Below are 27,603 nucleotides of genomic sequence, written 5' to 3'. Positions count from 1 at the left end.
GAGTCCTTCAGGTAAATTGCGGTCCAATCACTGACGCAGCATTAAGCTAAATGAGTTTGGATTCCAGCCTGTCTCGAAAGGAATCCGCGAATTTTTACTGTCTCTAATCATAGGCTTATTTGGTGAAGAAAAACGCTGCTCTGTAACGACAGACATTCATTAAAAACACAGTACATTTTAGTGCGAGAAGCCCTTGAATTTGTGATAGCCACAGGGAATTATTTGTTTGTATAGTAAGTTAAAAAAAAACTTAGTTGAAAATCCGCTCGTCACGTCTACTTGCTGTCACTTACACCAATTTTGAGTGTTTTTTACTGGGAAACCGATGCAGCGAAGGTAATGAATGCGACACATGTCAAGATAATGCCTAATGGCATGGGTTGTTGGATATTAGCGGAAAGGAGAGGAAGTAGCTACTCAATATCGTTTCTTTCTCTCACGCTTCACAAGGTTTCAAGCTCAGTTGCTATGCTCACGAGCTGGAAATGTTGGAATGAGTAAGTAATGTTGAGTATAGTTCATTTGCGGTAAAATATATATTTTTACGGCCTCCACATAATTTTTCAATCGAAGAAATTTCAAACTTTGCGACAAATAAAGTGTACCTAGTCCATTTTTTCTTTTCGATTTTGAGTTTGATGCCGCAATAACTTATACAATATTCACTAACGGTAAATGGCTGTTGTATTAGCTTTAAAATATGAATACGCTGTGCATAAAAAATAAATATTTTTATATGTTTTCATAGTGTTTTTTTAAATTTTTATTAAATATATTTTGGTGTCAAAATTTCCGAATTTTAGATGGTTCCTGAAAAATGTATTCGTAAAAACGCGGCTTCGTTGAGTCCGGGCTCCGTAAAATCGAGGTTCTAATGTATCTTAATTCTGAAGTTAAGTACTGAACATGTTATTTAAGGGTTTATCAGGGCCGTATTTACGCGCAGGCTATCTAGGCTGTAGCCTATGGGCCCGCACCACAAATGAGGGCCCGCACCACACGACACGAAAAAAAATTATACTGCGATGTGGATCTTCTTATATTCTTAAAATACGCGTCGACATATTGTCCAGTTGTTTTGTGTAGATTAATTGCGCTGAACTAAACTCTTCTGTGGAAAGCTGATTATGAGTTATGTCAGCATTTAGAAATTTTCGATTATTTTCATTGGTTTTGGTGTCACTTAATTCCTTAACCTCTAAATACTGTTTGGTTAAATTGTCTAGTTTAATAATAAACTAATTTTTTCTGCGCTTTACTATCACTAAATAAACTTATAGTCCTCGACTACTGAATCCATCTGTGCTAATTTTAAATGATAAGCAATTATGATTCATATCGAAACATAGTAATATTCATTTAATTGTGAAACAATTTTTGACTATAATTATAAGCGTATTTCAGGTGTTACATTTAAAAACAACTGTTTTCTGACTGTAATAACATATTTAAATCGTTTCTCTCCCACAGTTGAATCTTTTGACCAACACGTTTTCAACTTTATAATTATTTTAATTTAATTTGTACGCGACATTTATTTAGGGGTAAAGAGAGCAATTAGTTGAAGGACTGTATTCTTGATATCCGTGTACCCGAGACGCTGTAAAAGTATAAGGACTGTATTCCTGCATTTTTGTTGCTAAAAATTCATTTGTTTCAATAAAATAGTTAATATTTAATTAATAAAGTAGCCAATAAAGATTTTTTTATGGCGAATGAGTACTGTGGTCTAGTATTTTAGTAACAGGACAAAAAATTTTAACAGGGTCAGAACTGGAACTATTTTATGGCTAGTAACAAGCCGCAGTTAAGTCTTCCAAAAGATTAAAAATACTTCATACCCCTAAGTCTGGCCCCCCCCTACAAATTATCATATGGGCGCCCTTGGTACATGCGACAGCGAATGTCCAATTTACAAAAATACTCCGCGACTCGCAAAACTTAGGAGAAGAACACAAGTGAGAAAAAATGACAAGATGAGAAACGCGACTGAATGACAAAGCGACTGCAAAACTGAAAACACTTCTGCTCGGCAAAGTCTGGCGCTACAGAAAATACCGCGCCCGTTCCAATCTCACCGTCCCGGAGCGACGTCGCAAACACGTCCGTTGCCACTTGTTCCGGGTCCACTCTGCCTCCCACTCCCCTGGCGCGCCCGAGCGCCCGCGTCTCTCCCCTCTCCGCGAGCCCGTGGAACACACTGATTGGTCACAGGCGGAAGCCACGGCCTTGGCGCCCGGTGAACAAATAAAAACTTACACAAATACATAAATCTTCAATACAAAATTAATTACAATAGAATATAAGCAAAATATATACAAAAAACGTAAAACAAAAATATATTTACAATAAAATAATATGAAAAATCTTGTACAGAAATAAAATGTAGCACATCACCTAAACTTGCGTCGCACTAAACACGCAAGAGATGGCGCTGGCGAGGCATAACGGCCTGAAGGAGCCGGGGAGACACTTGGGTCGACGTCAGTATGTATTAAGTATTTAATGTTTGCATAATGTGCGGTTAGGCCACAAAGTTCAGCCGGGATTGTTCCTGCGCTCTGAGTACTTCGCACTGGAAACGCGGCCCCCATCGGCAAGGAGCTGCTGGAGGCGCGCCCGTCGTCTCTTCGCTGGTTTAGAGGCTGGACGCATCGCGCGCTGCATGGGGTACTCAATACTTTGCTTGCACCACCTTTCTAAACCATAGTGTACGTTTTCTGAATCTTTTTCCATTAAGCTCTGTGGCCGGCCTAACCTCGATGCAGCTTTAAAGAGCTCACCGCTTAACATATAACTTTCTTTCACAACTGGGCGTTTGCGAGTTTTAGTTTTCCTACCATGGTAGTCGACGGGCCATGTGCGAGCCCATCCTCGGGCAGGAAGCTGCATTTGTGAACTGATGAATTTCGCCTGTACTTGGCCGTTCATGGACGAAATGTGCAGACGCATTCCTAACATAATATAATTTTTACTAATTATTTTTGTGGGACTTTTGCTGTAGACCATGTCTCCACATGAGGAACATGAATATGGAAGCCATCGCCTATGCTTAACCATTGATATTCTTAGTATCCTATGCAACATCGTCAGTGTCGATTCATATGTAAACAAACTGAACTCTTCTCCCCGCGAGATGTAGCAGACGTCTGGTTTCCACACACATTCTTTGGTACTCTGTACATATGTTCTTTTAGTGATTGTAATGTTAAGTAATCTGTGTTTGTCAACCTAAAGTGCTCTGCCATGTAAACATGTTCACGTGTATTCTGTCACGAATTTGATATGAAAATTATTCCGTAACTATGCACCACTACAGGCGGGCCTTCACTCCGTGGCATCGCTGCAATACTAACTTCACATGCCGAATCATAACCGACACACTCATGTTCTACCAGTACCCCGGGCTGTGCTCTGGCAATAAAAGCTAACGGGATGGGTGCTGTGACAGCACCATGTACGAATGACTGTTATGTAATAAATCCATACATTTTCACAATCCATCCTTTTCTCATTTAATAGCCACCTTCAGTCACGTGGCCAAAACTCCCCCTGAGAGCTCATCGGGCTTAACATTCATGTACACTTATCTAGAGAAAGCCCAGACAGTGACAAAACCAAAGCCGGCAGTTTGCCAGACCATGGTTTGACTACAAAACCACACTGTTATCTTGACAAATAACGAAACAATGTTCTATTAATCTCGACTGAAAAATATTAAAAGAGCTTTTACTCGCTTCCTAGGGCCCATTCAGGTGAGACCTTGCAAGGAGTACTTACCTGTTCCCACTCACAAAGTTGAAACTAAATTGGTGAGTCCCGACTACCACCCTCTTTATAGTAAGATTTCAACTCTAAATGTTTCTGGTATTGCAGCTTGCCATTTTTTATTTTAACAGGATCGTTAGGTAGGCGTAAAAAAAATAAGAAAACACCCCTTGACGGGGTATACCTACCACAGACTTCTCTACGCAAGCCTTGTGGTCTAGGCGACGATTGGTACCACAACTAAACCTAGATAACACCAATCGTTATTGCCATTTGTTACAGTGTGTATATATTGTATAGTTGATGTACGATGTTAAATACTTGACAGTTCTATGTGGTAAGAATTGTTCAATAATGACCTTGATTGCTGGTTGCTGGGTGACAGATGATGGCCTGTTTGTGTAATGTGTCCCTCTTGTATCAGTAATCATTGTATGAAGGAGTTGTATATAAGCTTGGTATAAACTTACCTAGCCAGAGCTCTCATCTAGGAAATTATTTAAATGAACTTGGAAAGCAATACTGAAGTGTGTAAGTCGTTTTGCTCTCATCCTTTCTCTCTCCCTCCTCTTCCCTCCTCTTCCCTCCTCTTCCTTCCTCTTCCCTCCTCTGGAGCGACCTTCGGGAGCTCACTCTAGAATCCGCCCCACCCCCCAGGACCAACCTTCGGTAGCTCGCACTAGGGTTCTGGCTGACCCCCCCCCCCCCCCCTTTTCATGCACCTTACCAGACTCTTACCCATGCCTATCATGAGGCACCCCAAGAGAGACAAGGGGTTACTCGGAGACGACGTATCAGCCCTCTATGCCAAGGGGGCTCCCCCCCCCCTACACTTGTGACTCACCCCTGCCTTGTCACGCAACCAGGGATAAGCCAAACTTAACTAACCATTGTGGAAATATTTTAAAGCATTGATATAGATTAGACATTTATTAAGCACCCAAATTAATAAAAAAAATACAAAATTATGAATAATAAAATATTTTATACGAAACTTCCATTTAACCCTACGTTAATTATTGGTTCCATTACTACTAGTACCGTTAATTCCAGTCCGCTGTGAGCTTCATTAAGTCGAAGATATATGCCAAAGAAAGGATAGAAAACTGCCAGACCTATCTAAATAACCGAGGTTCAGAGTGCTAAAAAATGTTATGTTTTGATTTTAAATTACAGTCTCTCAGGCTACCGGCAGTAAACCGATTGGTCTGTTGCACATGTATGTAAATCATACTTTCGGACTATATTGTGTTTTGGACAATATTTACACTCTATTTAATGAAAACAACGAACAGTTTTATTACATAACCAACTTAATAAATTACCATTTTGAGCTTCTGAAGTTGTCGCGGCCTCATTTCTGGTGAAGATGTGGAGACGGGGTGGATGTCGCTCGGTCGTTAGGTTGTCGTGTTGTTTGCCCAGCGCCAGCTCTTGGGTAGAGCAGCCTCACATTCTGAGGCGGGAGTGGACCGTTCGGCCCAGTGCAGCTGACCGAGGACGTGCTGACAAGGAAGGTGCCCGCGGTCTCGCAAAGAGTCGCTAGCGGAAAGGTTGGAAGTAGGACGGAGGGATGCCCGCGGTCTCACGAAGAGTCGCTAGCAGAAAGGTTGGAAGTAGGAGAGAGGGATGCCCGCGGTCTCACGAAGAGTCGCTAGCAGAGGATTGCCCGCGGTCTCACAAAGAGTCTCTAGCGGATGGGTTCAAGAGAGAGAAAGAATGAGAGAGAGGAAGAATGAGAGAGAGAGAAGGGATGCCCGCGGTCTCACAAAGAGTCGCTAGCAGATGGGTTCAAGAGAGAGAAAGAATGAGAGAGAGAGAAGGGATGCCCGCGGTCTCACTACGAGTCGCTAGCAGAGGAGAAGGAGAGAGAGAATGGTAAGTTAATAATACCACTAATTACTGTGTTGGTATTTATTCTCCCAGATTAGCTGGGAGAGAGGAGAGCTGTCTAGGATTTTTTTTCCTAACCTAAATTATAACTAAGTGTGTTTGGGAGGGTTCTGAGTTAGGGAGAGACTCTAAGTGCGTCTCAGGTCGAAGCCTATACGCTCTAATCATGCAGGGGTTAAGCAATGCGGGAGAGGGAGCATGCATCGTGTGCTAGGAGGGGGGATTGGCCAGCCATCGCAGCGATTGGCGCCATGACTAACTCCCCTCACTGACTATTCTAGATTATAAACTAGATAAGTTGGGCCCAGGTAAAACCTGCATAGTCACAGGGAAAACCCTGGGCACTTACATGAGGGATGCAAAAAAATTATACATTATTGGCGAGCAGGTTGAATAAGGGAAACAGAAGAATGGTTCAGGATGAAGAGTTGGACAGAGTAGAAAAGAGTCTACCATGCAGGGTTGGGGGCTTGCACATTGATTTTGGGCAGTATTGGTTGTTTCGGGGGCGACTTTAGTCGTTTCCCGCCAGGCTGCCAGCCAGCCAAGTGAAGTGAAAGAACATAAATGTAGTTATATGACCTCAGCTCCCAGGTTGCCCCAGTTGCCGCGGCCATGTATGCCAACTCATTGTGCTGCCAGCCTGGGCATGTCAATCATTGGATAGTCCAATGTTGCTTACTTGCACCGAGCTGTCTAGGCTTGTTAGCCCGCACTATATATAACTACATTTTACTTCTACAATCTATCGTGTTAAATTTTACATATTGCTATCACTTTGGATGATTATCATTTACAATATTATTTACAAGCCTACATAACATACTTACATTACACACTTAATAATCTTCATAAATATTGTGCCGTTTCAGTGCCACTTTCAGGCACAAATGTACGAATTTAAATTTAATTTTTAATTTTTAAAGAAGGAAACCAAATAATAAATTTGTATTTTTTATTTTATTTAATTTTGTTTCCATTACTGTACACTCCGACGTAAGCTTGTGCTACCCAGTGCACCTGTGCTTGTTCGCAGGCTTCTATTAGATACTGGTTGCTGACGATTTGTGATCGCAGCATCTCGGCCGCGGTTCGCGTCACGTTTGCTCCATGTAACAAAATGACGTTCGTGTTAGCGAACGCTACCCCAACCCCACTGCTAGCAACTTTCATTTCTCGGAGGCAAGCATAGGTAAGGGTTTTGCAAGCACGCCTCTGGACCAAGTTACAGCCAGCGGCGAAGCCTTGGGACGGTCCACATGACGCCTTTCCCAGGCGACTTAGCAAATTTAAACCCCCCCTCCCCTCAACACCCACCTGTGGCTTCACGAGAACTCAAACCCGGAGCAACGACCCCCAGTGAACCCCGGGCGGAGACCTTGTCTCCCCAAGGACATCCTCACTTGTCAAACAGAGCCCTCAGCGAAGTCTAACGGCGGGAAAAATCCCTAACCTTGCTCTGAGCGCTGGTCGCGAGCGCGCCCACTGCACTCTAGCGGACGTTTCTGTGACCCTCCAGACAGGTTCTCGTCTTGGCCACCAGAGCGCAATACTCATCCCTCCCATAAGAGACAGCTTGTCACAATCGACCTTGGCAGCAGTCGCAGTGCGATTGCGATTTTAGTTCGCCTACGACTCGCGTGAGAGCGCAGCGAACAGGTTGCAGTCTGCTTCGCCCCTTCGGGCATCTCCGGACACCTTCGGGCAATCACCACCCCCCCTTCTTTGGCTGGGGGCAGTTGCTTACTTTAATTAGGCGCCCCGACGCCATTTTTTGGAGATTCGGCGGGCAGCATCTGGTCTGTGCGGACCACGCGTCGCGATCCGCGAGAGTTAATCTCTGTTGTTCGACCAAGACTCAACACTACGTCATGTAGTCGCCAACGTCAAGGCATAGAGGCCTCAATTTTCTTAGTTTTAAATGTTGCTGCCCGCAATAGTTATTTGCTAATCTAAATTGTTTATCTCTCTCTCAACATGTCTACCGCGACCATCCGTGCCGCGAGCTGCCTTCTCTGCTCCTGCAGCCAGCCTACATGACTTCACCCCGCTGTTTTGGGTAAGTGGTCGTCATCTCTACCCCCCCCCCCCTTTTTTTTGCCTTTCACTGGGCATAGTCTTGCCCAGGCTTAGCCGCCTGTTAACCAGTCTAAGTAATTTGGGACTTTGGTTGCAGGCGGGGTCCAATTTGAGGTCCAAATTTGAGGTCCAAATTCAGCCTCCAAAATCAGCCTCCAAATTTGAGGTCCAAATTCAGCCTCCAAGTTTAGCTCCAAAATCAGCCTCCAAAATGAGCTCCAAGTTCCAAAATTAGCTGCAAGCTCCACTCCAAGTTTAACTCCGAGTTTCTACTAAAAATGATTTCTTCTGGACGTTAATCTGCCGAAACCTCCGGTGCCAGGACACAGGACATAATTAAATTTCAATGTATTTTTTTTTTTGAGCCTGCGAGCTAACTTAAAACCAGTATTAAATTCAAGAGGTATTATGGTGTTACTTATATATGTATTTTGTTGCCCCGGGGCTCCCTCCATTTTGTAGTCAAGATGTTTTAATACCAATGTAATTAAAAGATAAAAAAAAGTAAATTAGTTAAGTAAAAAGGGCACTTATATAAATCAAACCACCAGTCTTGTTATTTCATTAGTATTCATCCCCGATCCACATAGCCTACTAGAGTTGCTAGGAGGTTATAAATAAAATTATTTTATACGACGTCTGGGCACCTCTGTGATTATTGTTGTTATTGTTTTGTTTTCTGGGCTGACGCTTCCAAGGCCTTAATTTAATTATTCACTTTTGAGTGTTTACCTGCAGCCCAGCGTTCGTTATAATATTTACAACCATAACATGTCTTAACATAACATAACATAACATAACATAAAATAACATAACATGTCTTAATATAACATTGTCTGTTCATAAGTACAACTGCCATATGGTGACGAGTGGTGGCACTACAATGGCCATGGCCGGAATGTTGTGCCGCGTACAGGACTGTGACCCGAGTTTTAGTTAAATAAAGAGGAGGTACGACGTCAAAGTATTACTGAATGGCATAGGCGGGATTTGGTGGTAACAAGGGGGGCACTTGCCACCCCAAAAATATTACAGAAAAAAATCTTTTTGCAGGTGTTCATAATTACCTCTTTTTAGCGCTGGCGCACGGCGCACCTATATCCTTCGAAAAACTTTTCCGCATACAACTAACCCGACTTCCACCGATACCCAGAATCTTCACTACACGGAAATGTGTTGAACCGGAATAGTGACTATTCCGGGTCGGCACAAGTCCGTGCCAACTTGTGAGATTTAAATCTTGTATGGAATAGTGACTATTCCGATTAGACACAAATCCGTTTTTTGCCATTTTTTAGGCGGAATAGTCAATATTCTTTTCGACACAAATCCCCGTCACCTCAAAACAAACCATAGATAATTAAACTGAAATAATCTGAGATTAGAGAAACTTTCTTTAATCTCTGAAAATAATCCTATTATTTTATCCCCTCGTGAGATTTTAACAGGTTTTGCACTTGTAGTGCTTCGAGAGGCCATGATGCATTTCTGATTTGTCTGGTTTTGGTAGTGGAATGTTTTAACAGGTTTTGAATGTTTAACCATTACAGTTTTGACTGGTTTTGCTAGTGGTCGCGACTTTGTCTTCGGATTTTAAAGCATTTTTAGCAGGTTTTATGGGTGGATAACTTCACAATTTTGTAGATCATACGGACATCTTGACGCCGACCGCCAATGCTCCTCTATGTCGTATAGACCGCTATGCCTCATCAACGTCTCACGAAGGCATGTGCACCTAACGCGCTCGTGCGCGCACCGGAGTGCCTGGCCTGTTCAGTTTCCCGCGAAAATCACACGTTAACGCGGGAGGACCGGCGGGGTAGGGGGGTCGTCCTTCCGGAAATCATAGAGGCCGGCAGCCTCCGCGCAACACGGGACCAGCAATTCTTATTTTTCACTGATATGGAGTTTCAATAGTTGAAATTTTTCGCAAACCTTTTTCTTTCAGTTCCGTGGTCGGCCTCAACTTACCGCGTGGTATTTAACTTAATTATTCAGTGCTCCGAGACGAGCGTTTGTTGTGATACGTAATTGTAATTGTGCAGTGTAATTTTTAATCAGGATTGTAGTATGTCATGTTAGGGTTTGTTTTGTAATCACTGTATCCCGTCCAAGTGTATGACCTTACCGGGGAATAAAATCGTGAGCCGCCACTGATAGAGTGGTTGCGCGTGTGACAATTCAATTCGGAACAACCATTATGGCCAGGACGGGGAGCACTATGTATAGGGCCGTGCCGTAATAAATTAATCAGACATCAGTTGGTCTTTTCTTGATATTTTCAGGCATCCCGAGTGGCCGAAACAGCTCGGGGGGCCATACTGTGTAGAACCACTACCTCTAGCCACAAGTCCGAAACTACCCTGAGATTTCGAACAATACTAAAACTACGTAAATTTTAATAGAGGTAGTGGGGTTCGCGTCAATCTTTCCAAAGATCGTATATATTAATTTTTTTTTTAATGTCGTTTAACAGGTTTTGCAAGTAGACAACTCAATTGGACATATGTATTCTTAAACCCATTGCATACGAGAATATAAATGTTTTTTTATTCGTTCCGGAATAAATTAAATTATAATAAAATATTCTACGACTCGGTAATAGACCTGCGTACATTATTATGTCGCATATTTTATTTAAATATACATCACAAAATATCACGAGGTGAATAAGTTATTGCTGGTTTCAAATGTAGCTCACATAATGTAACTACTCTTCCGCGCTATATCACAATATTTAAATGTACGTTACCTAACTTGACTAACCATCCATGCAATTTTTAATTTTTCAGTACTTTAACAGAGCATTAATATTCAACAAATCGAAGTTCCAATGAACATCAATCTCTAAGCACCAATAACTTTTTCGGATCCGAGATCGTAAGATCTTTGTTTCAGTGTGATCTCAAGTCGAGTCTGAGATCCAGTGTATATGTTGAACTATATGTACTCAGACGTTGTTGTGATTAGTGGGTATAATTTGACGTCGTCCGGCCAGAGGCCGTCTTCAAGCCCGACTTGCGACCGCCCGTACTTAGTCCCGCTAACGAAGCGCGCCCCTAACCACCCGGTCGGAGTCAAGTGAGCTCCCCGCCACCCCGTACCACAAAGGTAAATTGCGGTAATTACTGAGGGCTCGAGTGCCCCTCGAGTAAAGACGAGTAATTAAGGGAGCCCAGTAATTACCCTAACTTTTACAAACTCTTCACAAAAAAGTGCATCGTAGGAGTGTGCCACTTACTTCCGTGGGGAACTTGAAATCACACGTAGCAAGTGCTCCCTTTGCGGCCTTCCGCCTAAACTAATTAAATGACTCTTCCATCATCATTTCCCCCCCCCCCCCCCCCCGTTCTAACTTGTCTGTAACTGCTGGAGTAATTGGTTAACTAACAAACAGTCTCCAACTTGACTCTCATTCCTTTTAAGTACATTTAAATACAATTAATGTAACTACGATTATTATAGGCCTTCCGCCATTAGAATTAAGCCTTAGTAATTATTGTGTGAACATTGAAGGGGTTATGATCTCTTTAAGTTATCTTTAAATAAATATAACAGTAAACGGCGAACTTTGGCGCGCGGGATCAGCCTACCTCTCCCCCGCGCCAAGGCTAGCACGGCAGTATCGAACTACTCGCGAACCGGGCCGGACGTCCTTAGTGCCACGGGAAGCCATCATCGCTTTCCAACCACCACGTAACGCTGGTAAATATAGTCACTAACCAAACCTTCCTTTTTCAGCTTCCCGTGTGCGTCCGCGTTCATTTACGGTGCAGGGCTTAACCCGGCCGCTCCAATTAAAGGCCGGGACACACATATCCGCACCGTGTCCGTGCCGCACTCTCTCCGAGCCGTGTCCGCAACACGGCCGACTGTCGGTGACGGAGACGGGAGGCCACACTGTTCCGAGTGTTGGCCGTGCGTACGGCTCAACACAGCCATCAGTATTGTCTCAGTTCTGTTCTCTGCGTGGTGTGTTTTTCTGATTTCGATCATGTTTTCAAAATTTCGGAACAGTGATCTAGCGATGATTGCCTTAGCTCTAGAAGAAGAAGAAAACGAGGATGCGCTGAAAAAGAGGAGACAAAGAATGAGAAAATGGGTGGACAGTGTATGGAAATCAAGACCCATAGAGGGAGAATTTATCACCCTGTTTCCTCGTCTCATGGATGATGACATCAAGTTCTACGGATATTTTCGAATGACACGAAATACCTTCCATCTTCTCCTCAACAAGTTGGAAGAAAACCTGAAGAAGAAGGATACTTTCTGGAGGAAATGTATTCCACCAAGAGAACGTTTGGCGGTGTGCTTAAGGTACGTGCCCATATTTTGTTAAGTATTTTTAAAGAGCTCACTAAATACAGATTTTCAAAATGAGATAATCAAAACTATTACCCAGGCTTCTCATTCTCAAGCCCCATGCTTTACGGTGAAACGTCTCGTTTTTAACCAAATATTCTCCTATCATATACGAATAAATGAGTTTATTTCCAAAGTACAAAAATTAATACAACACTTGTATAGCAGGAAAGTGACTGAACACGTGTTCCAGTAAATTTGTTTAGTGGACAAAATTAACAAAAATTGATTTAACTGTATTCAAAACATGAAATAGACTCTTATAATACAATTAAATAGAGTTCAGTCTTTCCATAGTCTAAATTGATGTTATTACGTTCTGCATTGTTATATTACTTTGTTTATGTCAGCCCCATCTTTAGGGAAGTCATTGTAATTTTATTTTAAATAAAGATAGTTTACATTTTTGTGCTTCATAACAGCAGTAGTGTTACTTACCCCTTTCATTCACTACCACGTTAAATGTAGTTTTGAAAAGTGGAAACAAGGGCTATGTACAGTATTTGGTTAATAAATCATATAACAGTTTGAAATAGAACAAATTAAATTTGAGACAGTAAACTGTGACGTATAGTTCTGGTAACAATATTGTTATGGTAATTAATTAAATAAAACATAAAATGTCCTGCTCAAAAACATTAAGCTCAAATATCTCAGAAAATAATATTTGTTACATACGCTATTCATCAACTGACCCCTTGAATTGTATGAGAGAGTTACCAATGGTAATAAAAAACACATAATTTCAAAACATTTTACTTATATTAAACAATATTTGGTAGTAAACATGTTAATATCATAGTATTTACATTTTTAAAAACGTTGTAGGAAAACCCACGTTCGGATAATTGTGTTGAGGTGATTCATTGGTGAATTCCGAATGTGAAGAAGAGTCATTGGTGCCTGTGCCTCTTGAAAATGAAGCGTGGTTCATCGTAGGCAAACTAAGCGGGTTTGTCATTTGTTGGTGGCTTTCGTTAGGGGAATGGCGTTGAGGTGATTCATTGGTAAATTCCGAATGTGAAGAAGAGTCATTGCTGCCTGTGCCTCTTGAAAATGAAGCGTGATTCATCGTAGGCAAACTAAGCGGGTTTGTCATTTGTTCGTGGCTTTCGTTTTTTAATAACTGCTTCAACTCAAACTCTTGCACAGTGGTGAAAATTACAGTTTTTGCCTGGTTCAACAATACGGGATCCAAAGACTTTAGAATAGGAGCTAAGCCAGCAAGAAAAAGTTCAACAGGGTGTTGAGAATTGGTTGCACTGACTTTGCTTTTTTCTGCCTCTTTTTCGGCTAATATGAACGCCATTAGTTGGCTCGACGGAGACTGCTGAGCAGGTTTTTCATTACTGGGTCCCCTGCGTTTAACGTTGAATGGCATAGCAAAGTTTTTGTTTTTCCCAGGAATGGCTTGCATGGACTCAGCTAGAGGAACTGAAGAGGTAGGCTCAACTGTAGTCTGAGAACTGGTACCAGGATATTGTAAAACATCGTTTTGGCTTACAAGCTCACTTTCGGGATCATGTTTAGGTTGCGCCACACTTGTGTCCAAATCAGAATTGTCACTTTGGTCTTCCATTGATGGCACATTTGAGAGGGTTTCTCTTTCCACAATATGAGGGAGCAAAAATTCTAAAACATCTTCGTACTTGTACCTTTGTTTTTTAGCTGCAGCTTGTCCTGATTTTGTTTTCCTCTTATGTAGAGTTCGACGAAACTGGTCACGAATTGAAGCCCACCTTTTCCTGCACTCTTCCGACCCTCCTAAAAACAAAAAAATATGGTTTTAGAATAATATAATAATTGTATGTTACAAACTATCATATCGTTGTTTTCAGGTTTCTTGCAACTGGGGATACTTTCAAGACAATTTCCTATAGCTACAGGCTGGGCAGATCAACTGTAGCTGCTATTATTTACAGTACATGTAAAGCAATTGTGGACGTCATTCAAAACGAGGTCATGCCTGTGCCAGATGAAGCAAAATGGAACATTGTGTCATCTGAGTTTTGGGTAAAGTGGCAGTTCCCTAACTGCATCGGTGCTTTGGATGGGAAGCATGTTACAATTCAAGCTCCGAAGTTATCAGGCAGTTTGTACTGGAATTACAAACACTCATACTCCATTGTACTTCTTGCCTTAGTTGACCCATGCTACAAGTTCATTGCCGTAGACGTCGGAGCTTACGGAAAAAATTCGGATGGAGGTATTTTTGTAAACTCTAATTTTGGAAGAGCTCTGGAGAATCGCCAGCTCAATGTTCCCACGAGTAGAGCACTACCTGGAACAAATGTCGAACTGCCAATGGTAATTGTAGCCGATGAAGCCTTTCCTCTCAAAAGTTACATGATGAGACCTTATCCAGGAAAAGGTTTGACAGATGACAGGAGGATATTTAATTACCGTCTAAGCCGAGCCAGGAGGATTTCTGAAAATGTGTTTGGAATTTTAGCACAGAAGTTTCGCATATTCTTCCGACGGTTGCAAGGAAAACCTGAAAACACAACTACTTTAATACTAGCTGCTTGCGTCCTCCACAATTTCATAAGAGAAAATGAAGGAAGTAACATGGCAGAATTAAATGAAAGCAACGAGGGTATTGAGGGCAACTGCTTTCTTGAAGACCTACCACGTGTACGAGGAGGGTCAGCAAGAGAAGCGTTTGCTGTGCGAGACACATTCAAGGATTTCTTCAACTCTCCAGCTGGAAGTGCAGAGTGGCAAGCAAGGGCTGCACTGGCAGTATAATGCACCCAAGATTTAAGGGGTTTCTGCATAATATATCAATACATAGTGTAATATATTTTCATATTGATTTTTGCGCAAGTTGTAGTTAAAAATAAAATAAAGCTCACTTTCGTTTTTTTCGAATACCCGAAAATATGTATTTACCCTTTTTTTGCACAGGAAATGTTAGATATCTCAAAACCAACTTAAGATATCTAACTGAAATATAACCACTTACCTAGGTAACATAATGCTACATCCTATGCATTATTAATACCTAGTCACTTTTCGATTTTTCTAACGTAATTTATAAAAAATTCAAATTGCAAATGTTGTTTTAAAAACTTTAATATTTATAAAAGAAATTTGAAAATATTATAGAAATATGAAAATGGATGGAAATTGAGTACTTTTAATTACCTACAAGAAAAATGAAACACAATACAATATATCACAGTATTTTCATAGCATATTAATTTTCATTGTCATCGTAAACACTAAAAAACATTTCAAATTTGTATTGCCAACTGTTAGAAATTGAAATTTAAGATTTCTTTTATGGTTTTCGCTACGCTCGCAGTTTAGTGTTTAAGCCATTATTTACCTCGACCTGCGACCTCGGCTTTAAGCTGTAAAACAAAATGAAGGAATATAAACATTTAACATACCTGGTGCTTTCAGTGTCTCGGTAATGATTTTCCACACCCTTTCCTTGTATTCGGCATTCCGATATTTTTCATCACTTTGATCGTACAGGACAGGGAATTTCCGCACTTCTTCAATAAGTTTTTCGCTCTCCATGTTGCACGAGCCAGCACCGTCACCGTCAAAAAATAAACTGAACTAGTCTGCGACGGCACGGCCTCGGCGCGGTCTCCGAGCACCACGACGGTGCTGACGCGGTGCGGTGGTGTGTGTCCTTACACGTTTGAATGCCTTGTTTTTCTTTCTCGCCGTAGCACGTCCAACACTCGGCAGTGTGTTGGCGCGGACACGGTGCGGATATGTGTGTCCCGGCCTTAACTCAGTGCTCACAGCGCAAAAGGGGTCAGCCCCGAATAAAACCTAGTAACGTAATCAATTGTGTTCTTCCGTAGTGTTGCTTGCCCCCTCCAGCTAGTGATCAGTGTACTATATTGTGTAAGGAGAGTACTGGATACTAGCTCTACGAAAACCCCCCTCTTAAATTCACTCACAGCCGAAGGCCTAGTGGTCCACGCCGGGGCAGAAAGTATCCACGCCCAAAACCATTGGTTAACGACTGTGCTAGCCTGGCGCCCACCGGAACATACCCACACACCACCAACTCCCACTAGGCCCCGCCCAGGTCTCGAAGCCAAGACCACGGGTGACGGCAAATTCATGAACCATCTGAATTATTATCTGAACTAAACTGTCATAAATAATAATATTAAATATAAATATCAAATATCAACAGTAGTTCTCTCTGGACATTAATTACTCTGTCGAGTATGAACTCTTTGGTTAAATTTAAATATGTCTCTGGGCGCCACCCTTATGTAGTGTGGTACATAAGAAAAAAAAAGGTTAAAATAATTTCACACTCCAAATCTAGGGTTAGCATGAGATTAGCAACATTTAAATTAAGGTCATTAAGGAAAAACAAACATATAGACTGTAAAATAACAACAAGGTAACATAAGATTAAAACAATTAATCTTTAATCAAATAAAATATATATGCTTATTGGTTGGACCAGTGGTATGCCATAATGTTTTCTTAAATAACTGGAAGTATGTTGCACACATGATAAAACACAACAAAAGTTCATACAATTCAAATTAAGTAATTATGTCTGTTGCTCTCAATCTAGAATCGTACATTAGTGTGAAATAAAATAATAATGTTTATTTATTATGTTCGTAATTTAAGTTAATTTCAATGTACCGCGGCTGAATTCAATGCGTAAATTGCGGTAGAGCATCGTGAGAACTCCGTCTCATTTCACCTCTGGGTGTAGAACTAATTAAAGTGTAGATCAAGATACGTAATTAGCTTTAACAAATGTTTATTTCAATAAGTCTTTAACGCGTTCGGCGTAAAATTCAATGTTTATATGTTCGTCGGCAATATTAAATTATGTGTTGCCGTCACCCGACCTCTGTGAAAAGGTCCGGGGGGTACCTGACGGGCGCTACGGGCGTCGCGATGCTCTTGTTGTCCGGAGGGGCGCCAGGCTAGCGGGCTGCTAGGCCGTTGGTGTGGGGTCGTGGGCACTCTGCCCCAGCGTGCCCCGCCAGGTACACGGCTTGGATGTAACCTGAATGGTTCTACCTTGACTGTGAAGGCCGCTCGGCCGTGTGGAGGACGGGAGATTACGGAAAATGATATACGAGTTGGCGAGAATACATTTAATTTGGGAGTTTCACCGGGGGTCCATGTGGGTACACGGTACACTCTACAAGTCCGCTCCGCGGTTTGGTCCCGCTACAAAAATTCTCACCAGCACTAAACACAACACTACGTGACAATGGTTACCGCGGCAGTCTCGCGGGACGTGGGTCGATTCTCGCTGGAGACTGCCAGCACCGAAAGTTAACGGGTGCAGGGGGGGCTCTATGAGCGGGCTCCTAAATTCGGCGAAACACTTACGTGTGTGCAGCCGGCAGGCATTTGCACGGCTATAAACACTTTCGCTGGAGTCGGCCAGTACCGTACGTTCTGTGATACGATACGTAGCGCGGTATCACACTGAAGACGGTCGGGATAGGCTTGGCTCCGTAAAATACGCGCCGAGTCGACGTGGGCAGCGGTGAATTAATAAAAGGTTTTAAATTTAAGGATTTAGTACAGAATAAAATAATCAAAGAAAGAAAACTTGGATGCTGCCCACGGACACACGTCTGTTCCCGGCGCAGAGTGGTTGGAGACTGCCGAACTTGGCCGCCTCGCAAGGAAGAGAAACTTTCTCTTCTTTGTGAGTCGGCGTCAAAAAACTTATATTAATTGAATTTACTCTATTACCAGTTAAAACATTTTCCAGGTGCCAATTAAAATGTAGCACCTGGTAATTGGGCGCTTAAGGCTTAACAATGGTTTTAATGTATTTAATAATTTAAATTGTGACATCAAGTTGGCGACTGTAAATTTACTTACATATTGTCTCACTGCGAATTGTTTTAGAGGGATTTCTCCTATTCTGACTTGATCATAGTCACGGGCATTTTAATTAAGGCCAGAGGCCGCGGTGACTGTTAATGAGGTTTGTTGTCTGCTCCGTGCGTGGTGTACTCGCCCGGAGTGGCTACGACGCACTTATTACATGTCGGGTAATTAGTAATTTCGTACTAATGGCTTTTCCCTTAATGGAATTATGGGTTCGAGCCTCCGGGGTTCCGTACCTTTAAATTTCATTATGTCTATTGGGGTCACGCCCGAGGCGCTCGCCTGACTCAATCCGGCTGGGCAAGGGGCGCGCTCCGAAAACGGGATACGGTACTGGCGGTGCGGAGCACGGGCTTAACGGCCATGGTCGGTACGACGACAGTGTATGCTGAAAACAGTTCACTCAGGATAGCATCATGAGTCGGTATTTTACTCACGGTTATTCACTCCTGATTACACGTCATACAGGACGTGCCCTAATTAAACAATATGTAATTTATATTTACGCTACGATTTAAAACATCCTAGTAATAGGATGATCTACTTAGCTCGTAGATATTTCTGATTTTTTAGGGGATTGAAACCCGGGCTATCTAGCCAACGCCGTAGTTATTCCAAGACTTTTTTCCGTTAATTCAGTAACGACGCATATCTTAAGTAACATGGCCTCTCATTGGCCGAGACACACCGATTGTTGACTTAATTATCACATCAAAACAAAATACAGACACTTAACAATACAACTTAATATGCTAAAATGTCTTAAATTTAAAACTGGATTTTTCAACAATGAAAGTTTTGTTATGCAAATTATGTATAAAAAGTTCAATTTGCCGTTTAAGTCAATTGCTCCCTAGAGGGGTCTTGCTAATTGAACTTCAAAGTCACTTGGGCTACGCCATAGAGTATGGTAGTCGTAGATATGTCCAAATACACAACAATAGAACAAAACATAAAAATGTCAACAAATAATAGTAATAATTAAAAAATGTTAATTATAATAAAAACAAAACACTTTCTGTGGGTGGGACAGTCATGTAACAGCACAATGTGTTGCACCAAAGTGAACTTACGAGTTCAGACATTCGATTTCACGATCTAGGTTTAGGTTGGTAAAGATCGATTGTAAAATGAAAGCAAGTTTTCTATTGGCTACTGAATTACGTCTAGTCATAGAGAATTTTATTTAGCATGTTTGTAGTTCTTGCTGTAAATGATGGCATCGTGATATTTACATACAAGCCTATTTGTTTATTTATTACAAACTTGTGGTCGGTTGTGAGTTTACTGGGGTACACGCAGGTACACATGATGATGGAAAAGAAAATTTCCATACCAAAAAAAATTTTCTCAGAAAAAGAAAAAAATCATGATTTGGTGCAAGAAAGACTGGATATTTTAGAGTGTAAGAGAACTTATGGCATGTTTTGTAAGCAGAAGGAAGAAGCTTGGCAAGAATTGGCATCATATTTTTAATAACATTATGATGACAATTACCGTACTTCGGGCATACCTAAATATATATCGGCCTAAATTTCCTGTAAACTATTGTAGCCCATCAAAATATCAATTGTAAACAAACCAGTATCTATGGGAACACGACTACAAAACACAACAAACCAACGAAAAATACACAAGATCTCGGATCCAACTGCTCTGAACCATCAATTTCGGTGGTTCAAACAGAGGTTCACCTCAATCCTCTGTCAGAAGGTGAACTCGAATGGTGCAATCCGTTTGTGTGACGATCCTGGTTCATTACCTCGTATGATCTCGGATCGACCAGCGATCTTCAATGGTGCAACCGGCCCTAAAATCTCTATAGGAATTGTGATTCAGCCAGCAAAGGAGGTGGCAAAATAGCTCCGACAGTTTGTTACGTAATTCCGATACATAATTCCGCTAGTGAGTTTTCAAGAATAGGGTTTAGTTAATCTCTGTCGGAATTAAATAATTAATTAATTCAGTGAGCGGAATTATTCCTTCAGCGTAAGAATATGGCCTCTGTACTAAACTGATAGAACTCATCAGTGTTCGTGATGCGGCACAGCACAAGTTGAGTAGGTATGACATTCAATTATGGTCGTAAAGTAAATACGGGAAAATAAATTTTCACCACTTATTGATGTGTGAATGCTACCTTAAATGGACAAGTATTTTTTTAAAGTTAATATTCTATTATTATGCTGATGTCATACCTCCTTGCTCCTTAATTTAATCCCAGGTCACAGCTTTGTTCGCAGCACTCCGCAGCTTTGTTCGCAACATTCCGCAGCTGTGTTCGTATGCTCCATGTCTGTGGAAGTGGCATCCTGACATTCTGGTTTCCAGTCCAGCCCAGTCTACCGCTTATGCCAAATGTGGTCGGGAGGCGATCTACAATTATTTAGTGCCTGTTTTCTTATCACTTATCCATTCCAGTAGATGTTTCTTTATATATTGTTAGTTTATGTATGGAGCTGGAAGCAAGGACCTAGTGTAAGTGTTTGTATAGTTTGTGTGTGTGTGTGTTTGGTAGTGGAACTTAGAAGTGCCCTTACCTAAACCTACAATAAAATACCTGCTAATTAACACAGCTCTATGAGTCATCTCTTACAACTGAGTCGTCCTCTAATAGTAATAGGCTAGTACCTACTATAGCAACGAAGTGTGTCTTTGGAGGTGCGTGTTCATGAGACCGCAACACTTGGATAAAGGATTAGCTGGCATGTTGCCACCACAGAACTCTCCGATGTGGGTGCATCCTGAGTCAGCCACACTGGACCGGACAGTCCACTGCCATCTCAGAGTTTGAGGCTGATCTTCCACAGAGCTGGTGCCGGTATAGGCGTGCGCACGGTAGGTGCCACAGGTGCCTTGGCACCACCATTAGGGTTAACGTTTTTTTGTTTTTTACAAGCAGAAATAATACATACTTACAAAAATCCGTATTATTTCCAAAAAAAAAAAATGTTTTCCAATCGTGTCGAGTTACAGATATGTGCTCATAACACTATCAGTATATCAATTATCAATCTAACCAACTATACACACGGAAACAAGCCAGTTGCAATTACTTGTGTTGTACACGCGGGCCGCGGCTACGAAACTTCTGAAATGTAAATACTTCTCATAGCTCACCTCGAATTGCATAGAATGCGCGCTCGGTGTCCACTGTTCACTCCACTCGGCAGGCGCACGGAATAATAGCCGCCGTCCGCCAGGGTTTATTTAAAAAAAGATAGAGAGAGTTTAGTTAGTTAAAAGGATAGGCTTACTCGATGACTTATATGCAGTCGCCGACAAAACATTTTTGTTGTATTCCAAAAAGTTAAACCTTTTGCCTACTCTTATTTGTGTGTTTTTATTATTTTAATATTTCACATATTTAAGGTATGTTACAAAAACTCCCTTGATATGTTGATTTTAAAACTTAACATTTGAGCATGTTTTTTTCTAGCATTTATTTGGCATCTTCAGAAAACATGTAAGTACGGTTTTTCAAAGCCACCAGCATGAATTCCGTGCAAACAATTTGTGCAATTTACTTTATGGCTCAACAAAGCTTAAAACTGTAAATAGTTTAGTAGTTTTCCTGGTGATTATAACGTTCAAAGCCATAATTTGTCATAAAAAATGTTAAAATTTTTACATCTGTGTATTTAATGTTTTTGTTCGGAAACACCTTAAATAGCACCATTTTGCGCTTTCAAATCCAAATTTTTCCGGGGGAGGACCCCCGGACCCCTAGCTTTAGGCTCGGGCTCCGTGAATGACAGGGCTGTTGTGTAATCTGGCACCACCAATCAGGGCCGAAACTAGGAGATTCGTTAGGGGGGGCAAAGCTTAATTTGCCGCCCCCTCCTTACCAACATTATAAAATACCCTTTTTCATTAGAATCGGTGGTTGAAATGATACCATTCACTTATACATAATTGAGAACTTCTATTTATCAAGTACACTAATTGGAAAACTAATACAATTACATTTTTTTATTATAATGAAACAGACTGTTATCAAACTATTGTTTATGGTTTGCACAACAGTGAAAATTAATGTCTTACCAATAAGTTTATTAATTACTAAAATTACATAAGGAACATGTGATTATGAATTAAGTATAATATTGTATTAATAACCATACGAAGAAATTCAATTCAAAATTTAATTTTTCGAGCATGATTAGCTGCAAAAGTGTTAATAATATCATCAAAATTGATCAAAGCAGCTCGTTTGTGTTCAATAGATATAATACTTAGATTTGTTAATCTCTGCTGGCCCATCGTGCTTCTCAAATAGCTGTTAATAATTTTAAGTTTACTAAAACTTCTTTCACCTGACGCATTTGTAACTGGAAGGGTGAGAAACATTCTCAGAGCAGTAGTAATGTTAGGATGTGGCTCCTCCAGTTTATTTTTGTATATAAGGCTCAACATTGTTGATGCTGTAGCATCTTTTAATTCATAGTCTACTGTTAATGCATGGTGCTTAAAACTTTCAATTTCAAATACGAATTTTTTTTGTTAAAATCGGCACTGTGTTTCCTAATTCTGCTGCTTTTAATTTAAATCTTCTACTTCCATTTTATGAATTTGAACACCACTTAAAAATCCAAACTTTTTGTTAATGTTTTCCAAAGCCTTAAACTTGTTACTCAGTTCCATAATTAATTTGTCAATGACTTCCAACATTACCTACTTGATGTAAGTTTTTTTGACATACGCCATTGCTAAGCACTTTTTCTGTAGAAGGAAACTAAAAAATAAAATAAATAAGTAAAAATAACCAAAAGACAAAAAGCACAAATTAAGCAAAAAATTTCTGTTGTCAACAGGATATAAACACCACAAAATATTCCGTAACAGGAATATGGTCAACAAACAAATAAAAACAAAGAAAAATGTACTAAGAGAACGAAAAAACCCCACAAATGATGACGACACAAAAATATTGAACCCAAAAAAATTCAGCACAATGGTTGATACGAGACAAAAACACGACAAAACGAAAAGACGAAACAAACACAATAGTTTTTCCAAAACAGAAACATGCGACGTTTCGGGAACTGCTATCTGCTCCCGTCCTCAGGCAGAGACGCACATGGTACGAAAACACAGGTGCGACTGAGTAGGGGCTGGAAAAATGAGGGTATTTATCAGACAAAGGGCTACATCTTGCTCAGCCAAGTGATCACCCGCGCAACGGGTCCTTGAGATGCCAGCTCTCATCGCAGTGGTTTTACTCACTCCAGACCACGAATTATGGTAATACTTGTTTCTTAGAGTGAAGTAACGCATTTGAAGTACGAATATATTTACAAATTATGCATAATCAAGTTAAATAGAATTTCTTAATTTCTTGGCTAACTTATTGGTTGCGTTATGTACACTTTCAAAACTTTTTTAATGACTAGTTTCAAATTGTTTTAGTGAACCACTTTTCATATTTTGCCGCCCCCTGATATTTGCCGCCCGGGGCACATGCCCCCTATGCCCCCCCTTAGTTCCGGCCCTGCCACCAATACTGAAGTCCTGCGCACACCTATGGTGCCGGACAAACAACGTTTTCATCATCAACAAAGCAACAGAACGACGTCTGCACATCTCCACCCCTCTATCGGAGACCAGCCCATGTCAATGCATAAAACTGTAGAAACCAATGTTGACTCTTTTGTTTCCTCTGAATCCTCTTTAATTTTTATAATAGTCCTTAATATTACTAATCGTCCTTGATAGTATTAAGACAAATAATAAATCAAATAATGTGGAAAATATCTTAAAATTTAGGCTCACATATTGCTAGTTTTAATACATATATGTTGCCTTAATGATTAGCAATGTTTATTAAAAAAAAAAATTTGTTTTTCTTTAAAGTCGGTTTATGGACGATAGTTTAACGTGACGTCATAACAAAACATTGATGAAATGATTGCATACTTTTATGAATAAAATTAAATCATTTTTATTTTAATAATAAAAGAATAAACACTTGAAATTATACTAGTAATCATATTTTTTAAATGCAAGAATAATTATTCTTTATTGCCGAAATTCTTGTTGTAATAAGCAATGAAAACCACATTAAATTTTCACTACACTTTATAAACAGTCGACGAAACAGTTCACGTCTAGATGACTTGTAATTAATTTTAAAAACTGGTGTTTAGCTATAGGCCTAAAGTTTAATATATAATTATGAACAAGTTTTCATATAGTAAACTGTAATCAATATCTATCATAAATTATATGAATCACCATAATTCTTTAGTAAATTGTAACATAACCTATTATTACTGCACTCGCCGTGCCTGGTTCCCGCGATAGCTGATATATATCGCGTTTCAATCGGTTCGCGTAGGTCACCGTAGATAGAAGCACGGTAGGGGAATAATATTATTTAGTTTTTATAACACGATTTAATAAAAAATACGAATCCCAAATTCACCAAATTTATTTATAATGTGTTACAATATTTTTTAAAACATTGTGCAAAAGATCCTAGGTGTAATTTGAATTATTATGTGTAACTGTAAAACACCATTGTTCGTTAAAAATATGTTATTCTTTGAGGAAGTAATTTTTTTTTTAATTTTTCTATCTTGTGTATGATAAAATCTACCTCTGCATACTTTTATGAATAAAATTGAATCATTTTTATTGAATTATCACTAATTTGTATGGATACAAAGAAGGAGTGAAATGAAATCTACAATTTAATTGATAAATTTACTTTTATTTGCACTCATTAATTCAAATATGTTTATTACTTTTGTAGTGTCGCGTGCGCCATATTTATTTTTACAAGTACAAAAATGAAAGTATAGCGGTGGCGGGGATTTGATATGTCAACCTTTGGATTGATCAATTCAATTCAATTCAAAAATATTTTTATTATGTCTATTTCATACATTAGCACTTTTACATGATACACTTAACATGCCAGCTCTCTGTGCTCTTTTGCCAAAAATTATATACAATTTAAAAGGTGAACATTGGTTTTAAATATTATATACAGATGAACAGAAGTATCAATTGATTGTCTTTGAAGGAAAAAGTTATAAAACTTTCATTATATGTCTGGAGCAATTGGCGTAATGTTTGTGGTATTTATATGATGTTTGAAAGGACAAGGTTTTACACTGAGTTATATATTTATATACATCATTTATCTATATTTACACTTTCATCTATATTTACACTTTCATCTATATTTACACTTTCACTTTTATTGTCGCTATGGTTGGCGTTTATTTGGTTCATGGTTGCACTGAATGAAACAAGGTTTACACTAAATTACTAAATTGAATATATTAATTATTTACATTTATATACACATTCACTGTCGCTGTGGTTGGCGTCCATGTGTGACGTGGTTTTACGGTGCCATCGCCCGGGTTCTCATGTTCGAGATCTGGCGGGGTTCCTAGCGGGAAGGCTGTTTTATTACGTGAAACGTGTCCGGGAGGGTGCCAGGCTAACTCGGTGGTTAACCACGAGGTGGTTCGTTGGGTACGAATGCCCCTGCGTGGCCCACTAGGAACGGCGGCGGTGGTCGTGATGTTAGGGGTCCCTGATTACTGATGCACTACTGGCCCTACACAGCATAGCATGCTGATCCCTAACTGGATTGGGGAGGTTCCACAAATAACGTACACGAGTCTTTTTTGCACTGTCGTTTACATGTCACGCACAGAGTGAGCGGAGTGGTCGTTTAATTAATGTTGGCAATTACACTTGCGGTTACAGTTACACTATTTCCTTATACAAAGTACATTATGATTACACTAGGCGCTCTGACGTGCCGTCCCTAAAATTAGTCCTCACGCCAGTCGTGGTTGAGGGGGAGAGTTTTATTGGAGTCGGCCAATCCCGTAATTTGCGAACGGCGACGCGCGGGCCCCACCTGCGTGGACCGCGGCTCACTCTGAAATTAATTAAAGTCTTCAATTAGATGTGGCCAGTGCCTGTGCACTTCGGCAGTTAACTGAAAGTCTGTTATTGCGGGAGTCGGCCCGTGCCGTATATTTCACTGCCCCGCGTAATGCGTTGTGCGGGGAGTGTTATGTTTACGCGGCTGTGATAGGCCCTACACCGTAAAAGGACCGGACACACACGGGGAGTTGATTAAAAAAGGTTTTGGTGCGTGACAATATTTACCATAATGAACTCAGTGTCGACTATGGTTGATGGCTACCCGTGGGACGCACTTCCATCCCGGTCTGCGAGTCGCTCAGTACTGGAATCTGGCCCTGGTGCGAGGGGAGGTGTGAGCATCCTCTCGCGCCAAGGTTTCTAAAGTTCCGTTATTCGTAAAATATTATATTAATAACAAAATGTAAGTGACTCTAAATTCACACATTAAAAATTAGCAATTAACCTAATATATAGGTATATGTTTTGGAAATTAGTTTTAACAAGTTTATATGAAATAAGTTTGAATAATCTGAGTCACACTGAAGATTGTTCGTCGCTTGATGACTGCTCCAGTGGCGAATGATACACGGAAATTTGGGGCGGTTTTAATTAAGTTACACACTACGTTATTGAAATTAGGCTGAAGGCCGCCAGGGGAGCACTCACAACTGTGACGCCACTCCCGCTGCCTGTTTTAGTTTGTAATTAATTATTAACGTTGTAAAAGATCTCAGGGGTTTTAACGGGGGTTCGGCCTCGTGGCTGCAGGCAGGAGTGCGTCTTGGTTCGGAAATTACCTGGGCTGTTCAGGCCACCCAGGATGCCTTGTAAATAAATAGTAAACGAGGTACAGGACACTGCACTTTATTCAGTATCGATACACTCAATCGTCCCGATACTGGCCGCGTCCGTTGTCGGACCGCTATGACACGCGTATCTCTATACGTGACGGTTCGCGCGACCAAGATAGATTGCAAAGTTATATCGACAGGCTGAAACAGTGGCTTCTCGTCCCTGCGAAAGGTTTAGCATGTAAATGAAACTGGTATTGCCTCAACTTAGGCGAGCTGATAAATACGTAGAAAAGTTCCTATGTTCAGGATGGTTTGCAGTCTAGCCTGCTACGAAATATTAACGTTTCAGAAATTACGTGGACACGCCAACTGGAGACGTACACGTAAAAGTCCCTTGCAAATGAAAGTTAGTCACTAAAATACACGTTACACTTTGCACTATAAAAATGGAGAAAGTTCAGAGACGAAAGTTAGTCAGTGTTATTCTCAACGCTTATTACGGAGGATCTACGACGATAACGATTAATTGGCTAATCAGCCGAAAATTGCGTACCACTACTACGCGGTCCTTAAACTGGACATGGATTTACGTATAAAAATAAAGTTCCCTTGTGGGAAGAATTTAATAAATTAAGAGTCGCACGAAATATCGTGCGACTGGGTTGGGGTCGGCGCCGAGTTGATTAAAAGATTTACGAAACTTACACTATTGCTGAAATGTTGAAGAGATGCTAAAGTTGATGACCCGACGTTCGCGGAGCGCCCGACCCCTTCGAGCTCCAGACGGTAACTGAGCGCGAGACCGCCCTGCGGCCTCGCGCCTAACCACGTGAAACGCGGGAAAACTGACCCGGCCAGTTTTGGACTTAAAGACAAGTTACAAAATGTATGCTTATAAAACAATTAGACATAATTTCCCTTACATGAATCCTCTTTTAAATTGTTATTAATTTAGTTGTTT

At 40.6% G+C, this 27,603-nt stretch overlaps 3 protein-coding genes across 10 annotated transcripts in view; 2 read left to right on the top strand and 1 right to left on the bottom strand.

Annotated features, from left to right (window-relative positions):
* Nucleotides 1-2,123, bottom strand: part of LOC134539327 (uncharacterized) — an 11,280-nt gene extending 9,157 nt beyond the window's left edge. Inside the window, exon 1 of the mRNA XM_063381259.1 lies at nt 2,079-2,123. The gene's annotated coding sequence lies outside the window, so the exon portion shown is untranslated. The remainder of the gene's footprint in view (nt 1-2,078) is intronic.
* The window catches only part of LOC134539334 (ribose-phosphate pyrophosphokinase 1), a 108,559-nt gene that overhangs the window by 34,810 nt on the left and 46,146 nt on the right, over nt 1-27,603 (top strand). The window contains exon 1 of one of the 8 annotated variants that reach the window (XM_063381344.1): nt 11,392-11,445. The exons of the other annotated variants lie outside the window; for them this stretch is intronic. The gene's annotated coding sequence lies outside the window, so the exon portion shown is untranslated. Of the gene's footprint in view, nt 1-11,391; nt 11,446-27,603 lie in introns of those variants that run through there. 8 annotated transcript variants of the gene reach the window in all.
* On the top strand, nt 11,614-15,057 carry LOC134529310 (uncharacterized). Its single transcript, XM_063363237.1, has 2 exons — nt 11,614-12,057; nt 13,941-15,057. Exons 1-2 carry the CDS (start codon nt 11,735-11,737, stop codon nt 14,848-14,850), a joined length of 1,233 nt encoding a protein of 410 aa, XP_063219307.1. The 5' UTR covers nt 11,614-11,734; the 3' UTR covers nt 14,851-15,057.

This window comes from Bacillus rossius, chromosome 1, assembly GCF_032445375.1.
Source record: "Bacillus rossius redtenbacheri isolate Brsri chromosome 1, Brsri_v3, whole genome shotgun sequence".
Classification (NCBI taxonomy): Eukaryota; Metazoa; Arthropoda; class Insecta; order Phasmatodea; family Bacillidae; genus Bacillus; species Bacillus rossius.
Note: the sequence above shows the minus strand (reverse complement) of the source record. Positions and strands in the feature narration are given on the sequence as shown.

Bases quoted from the DNA above. Each gene is read 5' to 3' on its own strand.
- LOC134529310 (XM_063363237.1), top strand. From the start codon at position 11,735: ATGTTTTCAAAATTTCGGAACAGTGATCTAGCGATGATTGCCTTAGCT. The intron at 12,058-13,940 runs GTACGTGCCCAT...CGTTGTTTTCAG, and splicing joins CGTTTGGCGGTGTGCTTAAG to GTTTCTTGCAACTGGGGATA.